At 38.6% G+C, this 22,500-nt stretch overlaps 1 protein-coding gene across 1 annotated transcript in view; it reads left to right on the forward strand.

The window, feature by feature from the left end:
- Positions 1–22,500, forward strand: part of ATP8A2 (ATPase phospholipid transporting 8A2) — a 1,256,305-nt gene that overhangs the window by 1,085,230 nt on the left and 148,575 nt on the right. Inside the window, exon 32 of the mRNA XM_053705572.1 lies at positions 8,629–8,717. Coding sequence (XP_053561547.1) covers positions 8,629–8,717 — 89 coding nt within the window. The remainder of the gene's footprint in view (positions 1–8,628; positions 8,718–22,500) is intronic.

A 22,500-nucleotide genomic window follows, 5' to 3' on the forward strand; every position in this document is an offset into this window, starting at 1 on the left:
ACAGTGCTAAACTGGGAGCTTCTTAGTACGTTTTAAAAAAGTTTTATACTGGATTTTTAGATCATTATCTGCGCACTTGCAGTTTTATAAAAAATTGGTGTATACTGTCCCTTTAAGGCATTTAAGTTCCTATGAACCTATCTAGATTTATTCTTCAACAAAGGATTCTATGAGAACAAAGCAAAAGTGATAATATAAATGTATTAAAAGGTTGTTTATAATTGCATGCTCTATCTGAATCTGGAAAGTTTATATTCGACTTTACTGTCCCTTTAAGTTTTTCGGTGAGAAATTTGATTTCTCTAAACAAAGCAAAATAGTAAGCAACCATTTTGATTTTTACAATCTCTTAAATGAAATATAAATGGTTATGGCTGACAAAGTGGGCAGCTGTTTGTGACCATGATGAAATTATTATTTTTATTTTTTTTTAAATATTCAAAATTTTAAATCTCTCCAGACCAGTTGTATTTTAGTTTGCACTCAAATGCAACAGGGAGTGAGAATGGTGTCCTTAGAATTAAGCTGTCTATGGATGTGTGTTTTTAAAACTGGCAGAGTTGACACAAGGAGGCCGAATTATCATTGTGCGGGCAGACATGATCCGATGTAGCGAATCATGTCCGCCGCACATCGATAAATGCCGACAGCATACGCTGTCTGCATTTATCATTGCACAAGCATTTCTCGTGAAATGCTTGTGCAATGCCGCCCCCTGCACATTCGCGGCCAATCGGCCGCTAGCAGGGGGTGTCAATCAACCCGATTGTATCCGATCCGGCCAATTGCTGTCCGCCACCTCAGTGGTGGCGGGCGAGTTAAGGAGCAGCGGTCTTAAGAACGCTGCTTCTTAACTCCTGTTTCCGGCGAGTCTGAAGGTTCGCAAGTAAACAGCTACGTATGGCTGCATTCGGGGGTTGATAAATCAGCCCCAAGGCCTCACTTGAGCATAAATAAGATTATTTGCCACATATCACTATGGCCGTGTTTTTAACAAGTCTAACTTTAAACAATCGTGTCTCTGTATGATTTTACAATTTTTATACATTTTTTTAAATACTTTGATTTAAGAACTGTTCTACTGATATATTTTTTTTGGGGGGGGGGGAACACAATAGTGTAATAGAGAAAAAATGTAAAATATTTATACAATAACCTGATGATTTGTCACGTAGCATAAAGACGATCACAGTTTCCAATTTCTGATTTTATTTTCACTTTAAAGGGACATGAAACCCAAAATTGTTCTTTCGTGATTCAGATAGACTCTATAATTGTAAACAACTTTCCAATTTACTTCTATTATTAAATGTGCTTCATTTACTGAAGCACCAGCAATGCACTATTGGGAGCTTAGTGTCAGGCCTTACTGTATATATATATATATGTGTGTGTGTCTATATATGTATACATATGAATTTATGTGTTTGTGTATATAAGTCTGTAAATATGTACATATGAACATATCTTTATACATTTATATGTATGTATTTCTATGTTAAAACCCTTCGTAGCCTTTTTTTTCTCTAACACCAGAGATCTCTTATCTTTGAGCTCTTATAACTTTTTTATGCTTTGTTTTTTTAATAATTGTTATTAGACAGTGCTATTATGAGTGTAACTGTACTGTACAATGTATTTTTTATGTGTTTTGTCGAGTGTAACAGTTAAACAGAGCTCTGAAGTTGCGCTATCCCGACACGTGTTAATATACTCACCCGCAATATACCCATTATCGCTCGCGCGCAACAGTTAGTGCGCCACTCGTAATCTAGTTGTCCTGTGCATCACAGACTGGCTGCCTACATTTATACGCACCAACTCTCTTCGTCATGCCACCCGCCCATATTTAGAGTACTTTTATTTATATACTCTGTAATTACAATCCTCAGCAGTTCCCTAGGAAAGGGACATGAAACCCTAAATTGGGTTTCATGTCCCTGTAAGGCTCATACTAGTCTTGCCACACCCAATTATCCCACTCACCGCATTTATTGTGTCTGAACTTCCTTTGTGGTTTCTAAATATAGTAACACATTTCATCATATGTGAGGCCCACTCTTCCCTAGCCTCTTCTTCATTTCTGTTCTTTCTCCAACCTCTATTCAAACTTTTGTGCGCTTAGTTTAAAAGACATATTTGCTATTGCTCATGGGAAGTCCCTCTCCCTTATTCATGTCATTTTACATGAGTATTATTAATCCTAGCTTTGCATGTATAAAGCTGAGTACATTGTGTCTTACCTTTATATGTAAACGATAGTACAATATTAAATATTAAATAGAATGATGCATTTAAAGAAGATTAGCCTGAGAATAACCTGTAGATGCATTTTTAAAAATTCAATTATCTGTTTAAATATTGACAAAATAAATGTAAAGTTTTAGGGGCCGATTTATTATAGTGCGAGCAGACATCGATAAATGCCGACAGCATTATTTATCATGAAATGCTTGTGCAATGCGGCCCCCTGCACATTGGCCACTAGCAGGGGGTGTCAATCCCCCCGATCATATCCGATCGGGCTGATTGCTGTTCGCCGCCTAAGAGGTGACAGACAAGTTAAGGAGTAGCGGTCTTACAACCGTTGCTTCTTAACTTCCGCTTCAGGCAGACCTGAATTGGAGTGGGTCGGAAGCAGCATACGCTGCTTTATAAATCGACTCCATAGTGTCTATAAAACAATGGGAGCTGCCATGTTGTAACTTAGGTTACTTTCTCTGCTGTGGCCAATTAGGGACAGTTATAAATATGTCACTAGAGTGTGCAGCCAATGCTGTGTGGAATATAACAGTGTTTTACCCTTCCATTTCTAACAGGAACTGAAAAGCTCACAATTTCAGAATTGAATTTCAGGAAAAGTAGACACAATTAATAATGAAAGTATATTGCAGAGGTTTTTTATATATACGATTTATCAGTTTATATTATCTCAAAGTCTTTAATGTCCCTTTAATGACAAATATTTTATATATTTTTTTCTGTGTGACATTCTGTTAGTTACTAGATTTGCTCAAAGAATTATTGCTGTCCAAAATTCTATGCATGAAAAAGTCAAAAGGCAAGTAATGGTGCCAAAAATGTTGATGAATTAACTTTACCAAGCCCACAGGAATTGACACAGGGATTTAAAAACCAGTTCCATCCATTTCCTAAGCAGTAAGACCACCAGTAAACCTTTTCAGACAAACGGCCAAATATAATAGAAAAACATTATTTGCTTGTGATTTTTTTTTTTTTATTATTGTTATTATTCAGGACTGAGGTCAGAGCTCAATATTGTCTACTGCTAGTGTTAGAAAATCGCAATATTGTGAAATATGAAAAATCGAAAACGTGATTCCAGTATTGTGAAATATAAATATGGTGATCGTGAATGCGCTTTCTCAATATAATGTAAATATGAATATTGAGAACACGGAATCACAATCTTAAAATAAGTAAAAATACACCCCTAAGGACAGAGAAGATTTTTACAATTATGTTTACAGTTTACATAAATATTGTAACATTATACTATACAATGCATATACATTAAACAATGTATATACATATATCAGATACCCACAACCCCCCAGCTCCTATAGGTGTATTATTAATATGTTTAATTCACTATTGTATTGTAAGAACAGGGCTTGAGTTTCTGGTGTAAATTGTATTGTCATACAGTACTGTGTAAAGGGATCATTTACATTACACCTTCGATTTAGGTGGCGATTTTGCTTTGAATATATCGCCAGTATCAGAGCAGTGTCGCCACCCTCTGTAGGCTATGTTAAGACACCTCTCGGTGATGCTGCCTTTAAACCATTTTGAATATTTTGCTGGCTTTTCTCGACATGGCGACGAATCCCTTTTGAATTTCTCGCCGCCTCATGGCACTTTCGATCATCAGGGCCATGGTCTATGGCTCTGCTCATACTGTTGCATGCACAAATCTTTTCATATCTCTTACTAGAAGCAATTTTCTTTGTATGTTGCAAAAAATTTACTTTAAAATATACTATTGTGCACTTTACATTTCCATATTTACCCTTTGAAAAGAACATAGTGAGGACAATTTTCCACAGTCTGAACTTTATTAGAACAAATTAACACCTTGTTTGCTGCAAGGGATTTTCAATGGTTAAACTTCCCCACCACTTTCCTTAATTGGAAGAGCCAATCTGGACTAGCATCTGCAGAAGGATGGGCTTTCCACGGTCATTGTGTTAACAAAATCTCCATTGTTTGGCTTCATAAGAAAATATAAGCTAATCAAATGCAAATTAGGGAGATATATGTGGCAAGGTTACTCTTGTGAAGACTGCTAAGGACTCTTAAAATACAGGAAAAAGGTGAAAAAGGGTTTAAAGGGATATGGAACCCATTTAAACAACTTTCTAATTTACTTCTATTATCAAATGTTCTTTGTTCTGTTGGAATCTTTTGTTGAAAAGCTGTGACGTATGTTTAGGAGCCAGCCCATTTCTGGAGAACTATAGTGCAGCAATTTTGCAAGAATGTTATCCATTTGCGAGAACACTAGATTGCAGCACCATTTTGTGCCATATAATGCGTCAGATGCCTACCTAAGTATCTCTTCTACACAGAATAGCATGTGAACGAAGCAAATTTGAAAATAGAAGAAAATTGATGTGCTTTGTCTGAATCACAAATGAAACATTTTGGGTTTGATATCCCTTTAACTATCTAATATAAATATGCACTATCAGAGTATTAACTGTGCATTTAAAACATGTTTGTGTCTTCTCAGAAATAGCTGCAGTTTATGGAAACCTTTGCGACTGATAACTTTTTCTGATTATTATGCATAAATAATAATTATGAGGATATTTATGCTTCGCAAACAAATCATAGATACTGAAATATAAACTGATGACCCAAGATTCCAAGGCTCCAGACCTCCAGCAGAAGTTGTTTTTTTTTAAATCCGTATGTAGCCGCTTATGTATATTCCGTAGCAACTCTCCCTATTTCTTACAAAACTGCTTTTGCAGTGTTTCAATTATTATTTGTAATGTAGAAAATATGCGCCTTCTTAAAGGGATGTTGCACTCATACAGATTTGGCAATACAGGTAAATAGCATATAGAGTTAGATGATTTCAGAACCATTAAAGCTGTTTTACCAATCATTTTTTTATGTTAAGAATTACAATACATCACTTAAAACTCAGATTTGTATGTGTTACTAAAAGTTCAGTGTTTACGGCTGTCTTGACACATTGACAATGGGTGAATGATTTAGCAGCCAACAACTGATAAATGAATCTAGGAACACCTGCCAGTTGTCATGCCCCCTAAAAAACACTGACAGACATTCCGCTGCTAAATGTGACTCAATTATGAGGCGGCCACCCATATACAAACTCAAATGGCTGTTATGACTAACACACTCTTGCTTTCCAAGTAAACTAAAGAAGTTTAAAAATATCAGTTAAGTGAAGAATTCAGAAAAACACCAATCTGCCTTAGTTGTTCCCAATCAAGTTAAAAGGGACACTAAAGTCATTTTCTACCACTCAGTGCCATATTCCTGCATAAACCTAATGCTTCCAGTCCATGAACTCAAGTTTCTTTTAATATTTTTTTTCAAATGATATAGCAGCCATTGCAGGAAATCAGAAGCTACAGCTGCCCATAATGTAGTATAGCAGAGCAAACTGCCGCGTTTGTGCTTACGCTGTGTGCCTGTCTACAGTATGTAAGTGAAGCTAGTTATATTCCATATTACAAAAAGTCAGAATATCAGTCCAGCACTCACGCCAATATTCCAGGGAATCCCAGAGCGACTGCCAAGCGCCAATTCAATACAGAAAAGCACAAAAGGGGTTCCCAGATAGAATTAAAATCCCTTTATTAATGTGAATTCATATTCCATATTAAAGGCAGGCGCACAGAGTAAGCAGAATCACGGCTATCCTACATAACATGGCGGTACGGTTTCTGATTTCTTGTGCCGCCCACTGCGTCATAAAAAACATTTGGATGATGGGCAGACAATGAAGAGAGGGGGTAAGCAGTAAAAGTATTATATATGAGTATGAATTATTAGAAGAAGAATTGAGTTCTGGAGTGGGACAAATCAGTCAGTTTAGCATTGCAGAAAATGGACTTTAGGATCCCTTTAAAACTCACAGAATATCCATTATCTAGGGCACTGTTTTTCAAACCTGTCCTCGAATCTCCCCAACAGGTCAGATTTTCAGGATTGGATGAGAGTTAGTAAATGAACCATGTTTACTAATCAGCTGGTTATTTCACCTGTGCTCCAGTTCAGATATCCTCAAAATGTGATCCGTTAGTGAGGACTGAGGACAGGTTTGAAAACCAGTGATCTAGGGTGAATCATTCCTGCTACTCTCTATAAAATTGAGTCTCCCTGTCCTTATATACAACTCCTGTTACACTGTCATTAGCATGTGGTGCTTAAACCAACAGAAGGAGGTCAGTCTTTCTATTAAAGCATTAAAGGGGAATGAAACAAACAAAAAAAATTTTTTGATTCAGACAGAGCAAAGTTTCCAAGTTACTTCTATAATCAAATTTGCTTTGTTCCAATTGTATTCTTTGTTTAAAAGATACCAAGTTAGGCTTCTGGAGCAGTACGTGGCAGGAAATGGTGCTGTCATAAATAGCTCTTTCAAATGGATACATGCCATATAGTGCTCTAGACACACGCATGCTTCCTACTGTTTAACAAAAGAGGAAGAAGATTAGAAAGTTGTGTAAAATTGTTTGCTCTATCTAAATCATGAAAGAAATATTTTGGGTTTATGGCCCTTTTAAGACTAACTTTTACTTTTGCTGCATCAGAAATGATTGACTGTTGCAAGCGATTTGCATACAAAGTAAATGTTCTAAAATCATTCGAAACTGTAATTTTGTTAGAAACAATATGCATTGTTTTGCAGTACTGGGATACACTCCTTGAAAACAAGCACCGTTAACCCTGTTTACCTGACTTTTTTTATATTTGCATTAACGCATGTATGTTAACAAATCAGATATACCTGTACAAATCTTTTGTTTTTATGCTTGTGAATGCATATTCCAATCCATCGGTATAGCACTAGAACTTGTTCCTATCAGTACAAATTCAGTCCAAAGATACCATAGCACATTGACTAAAGTCTACACTGAAAAGTATTGACAATAATGACCATGTAGGCCAGCAACTGGGGAGTTAAAGGAACAGTAAACACCTTGAGATTTTATTATAAAATGTTGTTATACATAGTAAAACAACTTTGCAGTATACTTTCATTATTTATTTTGCCCCTTTTCATGTAATTTTGCTTTGAAAATTGTGGCTTTACTTTTTCTCGGATCTGGATAGCAGCCTGCTGACCTATCAAGGCTAACCTAGCTGACCTATCATGGCTAACCCTGCTACACATCTTTCCCTAACTGGCTTTAACAGATAAGAGCTGCAAAACAATGCACTGTATTATAACATAATGACCGTGGCTAGCCTTGTAGTCTGCAGACTCAAGTCAGGGTTTGCTCCTCCATATAAGGCAACTAGTGGGTATAGTTTGGCTACTGAAAAACAAATGCAGCAAAGAAGATGTCAATTTGTTTAAAAAATGTTTAGACTTGGTTGATATGTTGTTCTATAGCAACACAACAGAAATGTCTTGTTATTACTAGGGGTTTACTGTCCCTTTAAGAATACAGTTTGGAAAGAAAAAGACTGGTGTAAGGGGGTACAAGCATTCTATATCTTTTGGCTTAAAAAGAGGAGACTCAGTAGGTTGAACATATATGGTAACATTATTATCTTTTTAACATCTTTTTAACATTTTTTATTAGTATTATTTATAACTAGCCATCAAAACAAAAACAATACATCTGTCTGTGATAATGTGGTCTTTACATTTAACAATTATTTGTATTTCCAGATGACCTTTTAGGTGTTAATTTTTATTAGCAATGATAAATACTTATCTGCAGATATAAACCAATAGGGTTTAGTGGTATATGTGTATACTGTATCTGTTTTATAGTAGTAGGTATGTAGAATCAATGGGGCTGATTTATCATGGCCCGAATTGGGCCAGATACATCTGTTTCCGCGCAAGCCTTCAGAGGCGGCGTACAGCAATCAGCTCGATCACATACGATCGGGTTGATTGACACCCCCTGCTAGCAGCCGATTGGCCACAAATCTGCAGGGGGTGGCATTGCACAACCAGTTCACCAGAACTGCTTGTGCAATGATAAATGCTGACAGCATATGCTGTCGGCATTCAGCGATGTCGGGCGGACATGATCGCTACAGCGTAAATGGACAGTGAACTATGATTTTTTTTTTCCTGTATGTCATCAATGATCCATTTTACTTGCTAAGGTGTATTAAATTGTTTTAAAATACATTTACCTTGATTTTGTCACTTGAAATAGTGTGTTTGCCTGTTGTTTCCACACCTATACTGAAAATTTTGATACTGGTTATAGAAAAGCTATTAAAACAAGAATGTTTTTATATAATAGAACTATTAAAATAAATAATATTTCAGGTTTACCCAACATATTTATTTGTAACATTTGATCATGCTTAAACCAATAAACTCTATGATATTGTGCATTGTTCTTACATTTACACGTGTTTCCTTACTTGCAGGCGGGGATGGTGTTGAAGTGTGGATATTTCTGGCTGGGTTTATTGCTGGTTCCTACCGCATGTCTCATTAAAGATGTCGCCTGGAGGGCGTAAGTAAATTTGCTATTTAACATATTTTTATGGTGATTTCAAATGATACATTTTAAAGGGACATTAAACACTAGACAGGTGCTCCTCATGTGCAAACACATCAGCACTGGAATGCAGTGAAAGCTAAATTTCAACATGGCGGCACATATGACTAAAGGGAGGCGGAGGATGACTTCAACACTATGGGCTCCATTTAACAATGACCGAATGAATAAGGGCGGACCCCTGTCCACCCAGCATCATGGCTATCAGGCAGCTATATGCTGCCCACATTTATCATTGCCCATTGTTAATCACCTCGCTCAGAGAAGATAGAGGGGATCATGAAACAACACTTAAGAGTTGGCGTAGTAGGTAAAGAAGCAATGGCCATCAGATCGGCTGCAGGCACTCCAAAAATGCATTCACAGCTTCCTAAATGGAGCCCTATGATTATAAAATGTATTTAGTGTTTAGTCATTTAAAGTTGGTAAGTAGGTTCCTATTATTTCACATACAAATAAATAAATGTAAATGGCATGTGCACACATGGGGGCATATTTATCAAGCTCCGTATGGAGCTTGAGGCCCCTTGTTTCAGGCTCGCCGGAAACAGATGTAATGGTGCAGCGGTCTAAAGACCACTGCTCCATAACTTGTCTGCCTGCTCTGAGGCGGCGGACAGAAATCAGCCCGATCAAATACGATCGGGTTGATTGACACCCCCTGCTAGCGGCCGATTGGTCGCGAATCGGCAGGGAGCGGCATTGCACCAGCAGTTCACAAGAACTGCTGGTGCAATGATAAATGCCGACAGCATATCATGTCCACTCGCACATTGATACATATGCCCCATGGTGTGATGATGTCAAACTGCCCTGGGAACAGTAACTAATGGGAGTAGCTCCATTATGTCTAAAATCCAAGTGGTTCTTTGGCACCAATCAAAATAGCGACCCTAACCCATAACTTGAGATTGCATGTCTACTATATTTTGAAGTTACTGGTTACTTAGTTCCTTTACTATCTGATAGGATACTAAGCATTGTATGAAACCCCCAGCTTTAGCACATGTGAAATAAATAAGGTGGTACCATGAGGTGCTGGCAACAAATATGGGTAAATGGACTTTGGATGTAAATAATAAAATATTATGTGGATGGGTGAGGATGAGAGAATTTAGGTGCATACATTATGGACTGAGGTGATGAATTACAAATTCACTTGTTTATTTATGGTTAGAGAGTATATGTGGTCATGTATGGGTAAAAATACATATGGAAAAACAGAGCATGTATGTCTGATTAACGCAATGTCCACAGCAGAATCATACAATAGTATCATGCAAGTCACAACACTCACTAATCCCTCTATGTAGTATTTTAGGGATTTATTTCTAATTCAAAGAAATGGTTTTGATCTGTAGATGGTATAACTGAAGCCTATTAGATTACAGTGAGATTGCTTTTTATTGTATGTTGTGTGTTATATAAGCCAGAAGGGTCCTGTTGGCTTTGTTTATGTGACAATTTAGTGCAGCATTTTAATTATATTAGTCAAGTGTGCTTGTTTTAGTTTTTTGGATCCACACTCACATTCAGTTGAACTCCAACCATCAGAGTTTCAGGTACAAACTTCACATTGTCCAAAATAGCAAGATCCACACTCTCTGGATTTATATTCATTAGTAATATGTATTCCAATGTGTGGTATTTTGGGTCCGTGGCCCTTTCCTTAGACTTAGGAAGGGGCAGCGACTACAAAGTATCACTCATGTTATTGGAATAAATGTTACTAATGAATTGCTTCTTTTTTTTTTTTGGGGGTGGGGGGGTGGTATATATATATATATATATATATATATATATATATATATATATACACACAACACCCAGAATTGACTGCAGTCTCAAACACATCCCCTGCCACTGGCAAAACGCACAGTTCATTATATTAGGTTTCAGGAATATAAAGATAATAAAAAATATAATTTTAATAAAAATGCTGCTAACACTGAAGTTTGGTTTAAAGACACAATAAATTACAAAGAAAAATCTTCCCTCTTTATTTTAAAGAGAACTATTTATCAATGTTAAAAATATGTTGAAACATTAAAAAGACGACTGTTTAAACTGGTAATAAATACAACTGAAAGTTAATGTTTGTGCAATGCTTATTTGTTCTTTAAGTTGACAGGAACATACCTTCACAAGTATTAAAGGGACATGAAACCCACAATTATTCTTTCATGATTCAGAAAGAGAATACAATTATTATTTTTTTCCAATATACTTCTATTATTAAATTTCTCATGTTATTCTTTGTTGAAGAGATATCTAGATACGCAGCGTGCACGTCTGTAGAACTACATGACAGGAAATAGTGCTGCCATCCACTGCTCTTGCTAATGTATAACATTGTTACAAAACTGCTGCCATATACAGGGAGTGCAGAATTATTAGGCAAATGAGTATTTTGACCACATCATCCTCTTTATGCATGTTGTCTTACTCCAAGCTGTATAGGCTCGAAAGCCTACTACCAATTAAGCATATTAGGTGATGTGCATCTCTGTAATGAGAAGGGGTGTGGTCTAATGACATCAACACCCTATATCAGGTGTGCATAATTATTAGGCAACTTCCTTTCCTTTGGCAAAATGGGTCAAAAGAAGGACTTGACAGGCTCAGAAAAGTCAAAAATAGTGAGATATCTTGCAGAGGGATGCAGCACTCTTAAAATTGCAAAGCTTCTGAAGCGTGATCATCGAACAATCAAGCGTTTCATTCAAAATAGTCAACAGGGTCGCAAGAAGCGTGTGGAAAAACCAAGGCGCAAAATAACTGCCCATGAACTGAGAAAAGTCAAGCGTGCAGCTGCCAAGATGCCACTTGCCACCAGTTTGGCCATATTTCAGAGCTGCAACATCACTGGAGTGCCCAAAAGCACAAGGTGTGCAATACTCAGAGACATGGCCAAGGTAAGAAAGGCTGAAAGACGACCACCACTGAACAAGACACACAAGCTGAAACGTCAATACTGGGCCAAGAAATATCTCAAGACTGATTTTTCTAAGGTTTTATGGACTGATGAAATGAGAGTGAGTCTTGATGGGCCAGATGGATGGGCCCGTGGCTGGATTGGTAAAGGGCAGAGAGCTCCAATCCGACTCAGACGCCAGCAAGGTGGAGGTGGAGTACTGGTTTGGGCTGGTATCATCAAAGATGAGCTTGTGGGGCCTTTTCGGGTTGAGGATGGAGTCAAGCTCAACTCCCAGTCCTACTGCCAGTTTCTGGAAGACACCTTCTTCAAGCAGTGGTACAGGAAGAAGTCTGCATCCTTCAAGAAAAACATGATTTTCATGCAGGACAATGCTCCATCACACGCGTCCAAGTACTCCACAGCGTGGCTGGCAAGAAAGGGTATAAAAGAAGAAAATCTAATGACATGGCCTCCTTGTTCACCTGATCTGAACCCCATTGAGAACCTGTGGTCCATCATCAAATGTGAGATTTACAAGGAGGGAAAACAGTACACCTCTCTGAACAGTGTCTGGGAGGCTGTGGTTTCTGCTGCACGCAATGTTGATGGTGAACAGATCAAAACACTGACAGAATCCATGGATGGCAGGCTTTTGAGTGTCCTTGCAAAGAAAGGTGGCTATATTGGTCACTGATTTGTTTTTGTTTTGTTTTTGAATGTCAGAAATGTATATTTGTGAATGTTGAGATGTTATATTGGTTTCACTGGTAAAAATAAATAATTGAAATGGGTATATATTTGTTTTTTGTTAAGTTGCCTAATAATTATGCACAGTAATAGTCACCTGCACACACAGATATCCCCCTAAAATAGCTATAACTAAAAACAAACTAAAAACTACTTCCAAAAATATTCAGCTTTGATATTAATGAGTTTTTTTGGTTCATTGAGAACATGGTTGTTGTTCAATAATAAAATGAATCCTCAAAAATACAACTTGCCTAATAATTCTGCACTCCCTGTAGTGTTGCAGACACGTGCACACTCCTGAACTTACCTTACTGCTTTTCAAGAAAGAATACAAATAAAACTAAGAATATTTGCTAATAGAAATACATTGGAAATTTGTTTAAAATGTTATGTTCCATCTGAATAATGAAAGAAAAATATTGGGTTTTATGCCATTTTAATACAGAAATGTATTTTTTTCCAGAACTTCCAATTTTAATACTATTTTAAAATACCCTATTTTTGATATGAGCAAGAAAACGATATAATGGAATATGTTGTTATTGGGTATAGAATTTAGTGGAGCAATGACCAACTAAATAGCACATGGGGGCCACAGATCAATATATTTAAGGCCTTAAAGGGACACTCAAGTCAAAATAAACTTTTATGATTCAGAGCAGCAGTTTTAAGACACTTTCCATTTACTTCCATTATAAAATTTTGCACAGTCTTTTTATAGTCACAGTTTCTGAGGAACAAGATCCTACTGAGCATGTGCACAAGCTCACAGGGTATGCGTATACTAGTCTGTGATTGGCTGATATCTGTTACATGATACAGGGGGCCGGAAAATAGGAGAAAAGATAAATTTGTCAGAAAAAAAAATCTACAGCTTATTTGAAATTCAAAATAAGTTTTATTGCCTTATCTTATACTTGTTAATGATGCAATTATACTGCATTGAGTGTTCTTTTTAAGGACCTCATATAAATTTATTATAGCTATTGAAAGCACAAATGTTAATATATTTCCTAAAAATGGCTAGTGGCTCTGGGCCAGATTTAGATAAGGTTCCTGGTTACCCTCTGTCTGGCTGTTCTCCCTATCAGCTGGTTCACCAGAAGTCCCCAAAGTTTAGATTTCTTTCCTAAGATGTGGAGAGTCCACAACATCATCAATTACTAGTGGGAATATCACTCCTGGCTAGCAGGAGGAGGCAAAGAGCACCACAGCAAAGATGTTAAATATCACTCCCCTACCCATAATCCCCAGTCATTCTATTTGCCTCTGTCAATGGAAGAGGTGAAGATTTGGTGTCTGAAGAAAATTGGATTTTTCTCACTACAAGCAAGATTTTTGGGTCGTAGCCGTAGTCCACGTTACTCTCTTCAGTAGAGTAGTGGTGGCTTTAAAGCAGTTAGAAAGTTGTGAGGTAGGCCTTGCTTACCCATGGTATAGAAAGCCAGAGTAGGTTTACTCTGTTCTTTCTTTTTCTACAGGTCTCAGTGAGGAGTATGTGTGCTCTCACACCTTGTAAGCTGTCATCCTGCCTGACAGCTAGATTGCAGGTAAGTGCCTTTGTCTTCTAGGTATTGGAGACTGTGCACTTAAAGGTTGAGCTGCAACATTATCTGGGACATGTTATATCCTTTATAAGGATATTTACAGGCCGGGAGCAGGCACTTTTATTGTGACTAAGAGACTAGGGGTTATTACTTTTTATTTGGGCTTTAAAGTATACTCCACTTTACTTTATTGTGGGCTATTTGTATTTTATCTAAGCACGCTTCTTGTTATGTCACATTTCATGTATATAATGTGTGTTTATTGATACTGATGCATCGTATGAGGTGCTTTACAGTTTTTTTTTCTTATGCTAAACGATTGGATTAACAGTCTAATCTGATATTAAAGATGGCTACACTGACTATATTTGCTAAGTTCAGAAACGCGCGCTTGTATTTTGTCTGTGCAGTTTTTTGTTGGCGAGTCATGTAACCCGGTTTCCTCTTCGATTCTCTAGTGGAGCGGCTTCTTATCTGATGCCGACATTTTCTGGATGCTCTCGTTAGGCTGGAAAACTCTTGCTGTTTTGTCTTGGCCAATTTTTCAGTCGAAGGTCAGGTTAAGACTCCTCAGTCAGGCTGAGGTGTAGGGGTACTAATTTGTTGGTTTAGACTCTCTCTGACCGGAACTCTGTTCTTAAAGTGACAGTACCTTATAAATTATAAAGTAAATATTAAAATATAAAAATTTTATTTCTCTTTTTAATTTTAATTAAAAAACTTTAAAAAAAGTTTTTTATTAAATGCTTGCTATGCTTTGAGGCAAAAATTGCTTCAATTATGCAATTCTGTGCTGCTTGCTTAGCTAGAACTCTTGTATGTAGAGATAGATTGTTGCCCTCTGAGCCCAATGTCTCATAGGATGATGGTGTTCAGACAATGCCACAGCTTCCTCCTCAAACGTCCCAAGCCTTAATTGCGTCACATGCAGTGCCCTGTGGTTCCTCTCAGCCTCCTGGAGGCGTTTATTTGCCTGTAGATTTTACCGCACAGATATCTTCTGCGGTATTTGTGGCATTATCTTCTTTTCCTGCATTAGGGAAATGCAAGAGGAAAACTAAACATTTTTCAGATTATAAGGTGTCTGTTCCATCTGCTGCTTTGCAGGTTGCCCTCCCTCATAACTCTGTTGAGGAGGTTACCTCGCTAGCTTCTGAGGGTGAAATATCAGATTCTGACAGTGTAAATACTTGGTCTGAAGTTGAAGAAGTAATCTTCAGATTTAAGCTTGAACAAGAAGGTATTGGCTAATTGGACGACTGAAAAATCTAATAAACTTGACAAATGCTATGATATTCCTTCTTCTGTGGAAGTATTTACTGTTCCAGTCCGTGTGACTGAGATTATTTCACAGGTATGGGAGGAGTCAGGGATACCTTTCACCCCGTCTCCAAAGATTTTGCCTGTTGCTGACTCCATTAAAGAGTCATGGTGCACAGTCCCTAAAGTAGAAGGGGCAACCTGCAGTTCGTATTACCGCAGTAGCAAGTGCGGCATCTTATTAGTGCGATGCCTTGTCTGAATAAATTTTAACAAGGAGATTCAAGATAGGATTAAGGCTCTTAGACTAGCCATTTCCTTTATTTCTGAAGGCTTATTTGCAACAGATGTTTGTTCATCAGGGAACATGCAGGTTATTACACTGGGAGCCAAGATGTCTGGCTTCACTGTCCTAGCCCAAAGGGCGTTTAGGCTAAAATCTTAGCCAGCTGATATTACCTCTAAGTCCAAGCTTCTGGTGCGTCCTTACATGGGTAAAACCTTGTTTGGACCTGGTCTGGCAGAAATAATTTCTAATAGTACGGGTGGAAAACGGTCATTCTTACCACAAGATAAGAAGAACAGACCTAAAGGGCGTCAAAGTAATTTTCTTTCCTTTTGTAACTTCAGAGGTCAAATGTCTTCCTCTCCCTCTTCCAAGCAGGAGCAATACAAGTCCTCTTGGAAGCCCAATCAGTCTTGAAACAAGGGGAAGCAATCAAAGAAACCCTCAGCTGAGTCTAAGTCAGCATGAAGGGTCAGCCCCGGTCCGGGATCAGATCAAGTGGGGGCAGACTTCCCCTGTTTTGTCAAGCATAGATTACAACATGTCTCAGATCCTTGGGCTGTGGTCATAGTATCTCAGGGTTACAAAATATAATTCAAATCCTTTCTTCCCAGGGGCAGATTCTATCTCTCAATATTATCTGCAGACCAGGTGAAGAGAGCCATTCTTGAACTGCGTTCAGGACCTTTCTACCCTGGGACTTATAGTTCCAGAAAGGGAACAGGGTCTAAGATTCTATTCAAATCTGTTCGTGGTTCCCAAAAAAGAGGGAACTTTTCAACCCATTTTAGACCTAAAGTGTCTAAACAAGTTTCTCAGGGTACCATCCTTCAAAATGGATACCATTTGTTCCATTATTCCTTTGGTCCAAGAGGGTCAGTTCATGTCGACCATAGACCTGAAGGATGCGTATCTTCATGTTCCCATCCACAGGGATCATGGCCAGTTTCTGAGATTCGCTATTCTAGACAAGCACTTTCAATTTGTGCTCTTCCGTTTGGCCTTGCCACAGCTCCCAGAATTTTCACAAATGTTCTGGGGACTCTCTTGGCAGGGATCAGGTCTTGGGGAATTGCAGTGGCGCCCTACCTGGACGACATATTGGTTCAGGTGCCATCTTTTCAACAAGCAAACTCTCTTACAGAGATCTTGTTGTCTTTTCTACGTTCCCATGAGAAGAGTTCCCTTGTTCCAGCTACAAGGGTAGTTTTCTTAGGGACCATAATAGATTCCCTATCTATGAATAATTTTCTGTCAGAGGTCAAAAAATCCAAAATTCTTTCCTCTTGCCTCTCTTTACAGTCTACTGTTCGGCCATCAGTGGCTCAATGTATGGAGGTAATTGGTTTGATGTTCGCTTCCATGGACATAAATTCCCTTTGCTCGATTCCATTTGAGACCTCTGCAGTTATGCATGCTCAAACAATGGAACAGAGACCATTCAAATCTGTCTCAAAGGATAGATCTAGTCCAGTCGATAAGAGACTCTCTCTCGTGGTGTCTTTCTCAGGAGCATCTGTCTCAGGGCACATGCTTCCGGAAACCTTCCTGGGTGATTGTGATTACGGACGTCAGCCTGATTGGCTGGGGAGCAGTCTGGGACTCTTTAAAGGCCAGGGACTATGGACTCGGGAGGAGTCTGTTCTTCCCATAAACATTTTGGAGTTGAGAGCGATTTATAATGCTCTGATAGCTCGGCCTCAGTTCTCCTTATCCCGGTTTATCTGGTTCCAGGTGGACAACATCACCTCAGTGGCTTACATCAACCACTAGGGAGGAACTCTGAATTCCTTAGCTATAAAGGAGGTGGCACGGATTATACAGGGGGCGGAAGCTCACTATTGTTGTCTATCTGCCATCCACATTCCAGGAATGGACAACTGGGAAGCGGATTTCCTGAGCAGACAGACTTTTCTTCCTGGATAAACCCTGAAATGGGGGGTGCCGGAGTTGGATCTGATGGTGTCTCGGCAGAACGCAAAACTTCCAAGGTAGGGTTCAAGGTTAATAGATCCACAGGCCGCCTTGATTATATGCTCTGGCGGTTCCTTGGGATTTCAGTCTAGCATACCTGTTTCCTCGATTTGCACTCCTCGCATGAGTCATTGCTCGTATCAAACAGGAGAGAGCATTGGTAATTCTAATAGCTCCTGCATGGCCTCTCAGGATCCGGTATGTAGACCTAGTGAAGATGTCATCTCTTCCATCTTGGAGGTTGCCTCTGAGGAAGGACCTTCTAATGCAGGGTCCTTTTCTCCATCTAAATCTTGTTTCTCTGAGGCTGGCTGCTTGGAGATTGAACGCATAGTTCTGTCTAGGCATGGTTTTTCTGAGTTGGTCATTGAAACCATGATTCAGGCTTGTAAGCCTGTTATTCGTAAAATTTACCATAAGGTATGGTGTTAATATCTTTATTGGTGTGACTCTAAGGGCTACTCTTGGAGTAGGGTTAGGATTCCTAGAATTTTGTCTTTTCTCCAGGAAGGTCTGGAGTAAGGATTGTCAGTCAGTTCTCTGAAAGGTCAGATTTCTGCTTTATCTATTTTGTTACTCTAGCGTCTGGCGGACGTGCCAGATGTTCAATCTATTTTCAGGCCCTGGTCAGTATCAGGCCTGTGTTTATACCTGTTGCTCCTTCTTGGAGCCTTAACCTTGTTCTTAAAGTTTTGCAGCAGGCTCTATTTGAGCCTTTGCATTCTATAGATATTTAGTTGTTATCTTGGAAGGTTTTGTTTCTTATTGCTATTTCTTCTGCTCTGAGAGTCTCTGAGTTCTCGGCTTTGCAGTGTGATGCGCCTTACCTTATCTTTCATGCGGATAAGGTGGTCCTGCGTATTAAGTTGGGATTTCTCCATAATGTGGTTTCGGATAAAAATATTAATTAGGAAATTGTTGCTCCTTCTCTCTGCCCCAATCCTTCTTCTCATAAGGAACGTCTGTTGCACAACTTGGATGTTTTTTTAATTTTATGATTAAAATAGAGCATGCCGATTTTAACAGTTTTCTTATTGACTTCTATTACCATTTTTTCTTTGTTTTCTTGGTATTTTTGTTGAAAAGCAGGGACATAAGCTGCACATGCCTGGAATACTATATGGCAGCAGTTTTGCAAGAATGTTATCCATTTGCAAAAGCACTAGATGGCAGCACTATTTCCTACCATATAGTGCTCCAGACACCTACCTTGATTCAACAAACAATACCATATGAACAAAACAAATTTGATAATAGAAGTCAATGCAAAACATTTTTAAAATGGTATGCTCTGTCTGAATCACAAAAGAACATTTGTGGGTTTCATATCCCTTTAAGAAGCAGAAACTGCTTCTCTAGCCTCTCTGCCACCTCAGACCCGGTGACATAAATCACCCCGATACTTGCTTGGTCAGCGTGATTGGCATACCCTGCTCTCGTGCTATTGTTTGTGCAAGAGCAGGTGACAGCTTTGTACAAGACCGCTCTTGTACAATAGTACATTTTGCCACATGATCCTGCAGGAGGAAAGATTCTCTACTTGAGAATATGGCTGCCTGCAGACTTGATATTTTTTTTCTGTATTGAAATGATTAAAAAAAGCTCACCAGTCAGACAAATGTGTAACAATTACAGCATGATACTCAATCAAATAAGAAATGTATTCTGTTTTATGTATTCATTTTAGCCTTGGCTAGACTGATTTGTACTTTGTTTACTAGGCTTAGACTTTATAAAGTTTTTTAACTCAAAATACAAAGTCTGCTAAATGACAAATAGTGAGTACAAAAGTAAGAATCATATTTAAAGTACATAACACAAATCATACTTTGTATTCATTTTAATATAAAAGTTTCACTTGTCTCAGCAAGTGGGCTAGACAGGGGCATTTTTCATGCATGTCTGTCATATTCTCTAACCATCTTACTGCTTCAGATCTCGCTGATATACCTCGCCAATTGTGTGCTGGACTGGTGAATTTGTCCTAACATAAGCTTTATACTAAGCGGTCGATTTACCAAAGGTTTTCGCCATCCTTTGACCCCTACGACTGCAGGTTCTCACAAGAGAACCTGCAGTCCATATTTAACAAGCAATGGTCACTAGACCGCTGCTTCCCTCACCTTTCGCCACCTCTCAGGTGGCTAATATCAATCTCCCCGGTCTCATCCGACCGGGGAGATTGACAGCTTCTGCCCGCGTATGATTGGCTGTGTGCAGGCAGGGGGCAGCATTGCACAAGAACGCAAAATTGCGTTCTTGTGCAATGCTGAGTTCCGGCAGCGGAATTCAGCCTGTCAGAGGCAAACTGCGGCGGACAGGGGCGCGTATGTGCGCCCCTGTCCGCCGCAGCTTGATAAGTCGACCCCTTAATACACTGACAGAAAATGCAAAGCTAGAAGGGAATACAAATTTGATTACACTGAAAAAAAGCTATTTGATTTGTATTTGCTTTTAAAAAAGGTATTCTGTGTTCTCCTGTGATATTCTTTACCACGATTTTCATAGTAAATAAAGTGAGGTTTGCTAGATGATTTCACTCCAAGCTGGCAAGTTTTTCTGAATTTGAACCAATTAAAGGGACACTAAAGTCAAAATTAAACATTAATGATTTAGATAGAGCATGCTGCTTTAAGAAACTTTCCAAATTACTTCCATTATGAAAATGTGCACAGCCTTTATATATGCACACATTCTGAGGCACTAGCTCCTACTGAGCATGTGTAAGATTTCTCAGGGTATACATATGCGGGCCTGTGATTGGCTGATGGCTGTCACTTGATACAGGGGGCCAGCAAATTGAAGTAAATTTTGAAAATGTACTGCTTATTTAAAAATCCTTAAAGTGCTATTGTCTTTTTATGATGCACTTTTTACCACACAGTTCTACTGTATTTAATGGTCCTTTAAATGTTTTCAGAGTTTTCAGGGCTATGCAAAATAATCAAGGGCAGTGGTTTTGGATACAGGCACAGGCAAGGTAACAAACTTCTCATGTGAGAGTGAGGAAGTAACAAATACTGAATAGTTAATATAGTGATGGGTAAATCTTAATTTGTAAGATTTAAAACTATCATTGTAGAAGGTTTGAGAAAATTCTACCTACAGAAGACTAGATTCATTAATTCAGGTTGTTTGTGCACTAACAGCTGGATAATGTCAGAGTAACAAACGGAACTAAAAACACAGTAGTGTTAACATGGGGATACTTATGTTGACCAGCGCTCATGCAAACATTCATTGGAGGAAATTAATCATCTTAGTTGTAGTTGGTTATTCTATGAGAAACAATGTTGTTCCGGTAAAGGACCCCACAGACTGCAAACAACTTGATTCTTTCCAGGACCACTACAGTAATGCAATAAATATAGAAATGTCTTATAGAAACATAAATTACAGATGTTTTTTTTTATATATTGATCTTTAGTCTGTTGTTGTTTGTTTCAGAAAACAAACAAAAAAATGTTCATTTGAGATATAGATATCTAATATTTATACATATATATATATATATATGTGTGTGTGTGTGTATATATGTATGTGTGTATATATATATATATATATATATATATATATACATATATATATATATATATATACAGGGAGTGCAGAATTATTAGGCAAATGAGTATTTTGACCACATCATCCTCTTTATGCATGTTGTCTTACTCCAAGCTGTATAGGCTCGAAAGCCTACTACCAATTAAGCATATTAGGTGATGTGCATCTCTGTAATGAGAAGGGGTGTGGTCTAATGACATCAACACCCTATATCAGGTGTGCATAATTATTAGGCAACTTCCTTTCCTTTGGCAAAATGGGTCAAAAGAAGGACTTGACAGGGTCAGAAAAGTCAAAAATAGTGAGATATCTTGCAGAGGGATGCAGCACTCTTAAAATTGCAAAGCTTCTGAAGCGTGATCATCGAACAATCAAGCGTTTCAAAATAGTCAACAGGGTCGCAAGAAGCGTGTGGAAAAACCAAGGCGCAAAATAACTGCCCATGAACTGAGAAAAGTCAAGCGTGCAGCTGCCAAGATGCCACTTGCCACCAGTTTGGCCATATTTCAGAGCTGCAACATCACTGGAGTGCCCAAAAGCACAAGGTGTGCAATACTCAGAGACATGGCCAAGGTAAGAAAGGCTGAAAGACGACCACCACTGAACAAGACACACAAGCTGAAACGTCAAGACTGGACCAAGAAATATCTCAAGACTGATTTTTCTAAGGTTTTATGGACTGATGAAATGAGAGTGAGTCTTGATGGGCCAGATGGATGGGCCCGTGGCTGGATTGGTAAAGGGCAGAGAGCTCCAGTCCGACTCAGACGCCAGCAAGGTGGAGGTGGAGTACTGGTTTGGGCTGGTATCATCAAAGATGAGCTTGTGGGGCCTTTTCGGGTTGAGGATGGAGTCAAGCTCAACTCCCAGTCCTACTGCCAGTTTCTGGAAGACACCTTCTTCAAGCAGTGGTACAGGAAGAAGTCTGCATCCTTCAAGAAAAACATGATTTTCATGCAGGACAATGCTCCATCACACGCGTCCAAGTACTCCACAGCGTGGCTGGCAAGAAAGGGTATAAAAGAAGAAAATCTAATGACATGGCCTCCTTGTTCACCTGATCTGAACCCCATTGAGAACCTGTGGTCCATCATCAAATGTGAGATTTACAAGGAGGGAAAACAGTACACCTCTCTGAACAGTGTCTGGGAGGCTGTGGTTGCTGCTGCACGCAATGTTGATGGTGAACAGATCAAAACACTGACAGAATCCATGGATGGCAGGCTTTTGAGTGTCCTTGCAAAGAAAGGTGGCTATATTGGTCACTGATTTGTTTTTGTTTTGTTTTTGAATGTCAGAAATGTATATTTGTGAATGTTGAGATGTTATATTGGTTTCACTGGTAAAAATAAATAATTGAAATGGGTATATATTTGTTTTTTGTTAAGTTGCCTAATAATTATGCACAGTAATAGTCACCTGCACACACAGATATCCCCCTAA

This window comes from Bombina bombina, chromosome 3 (assembly GCF_027579735.1).
Source record: "Bombina bombina isolate aBomBom1 chromosome 3, aBomBom1.pri, whole genome shotgun sequence".
NCBI lineage: Eukaryota > Metazoa > Chordata > Amphibia > Anura > Bombinatoridae > Bombina > Bombina bombina.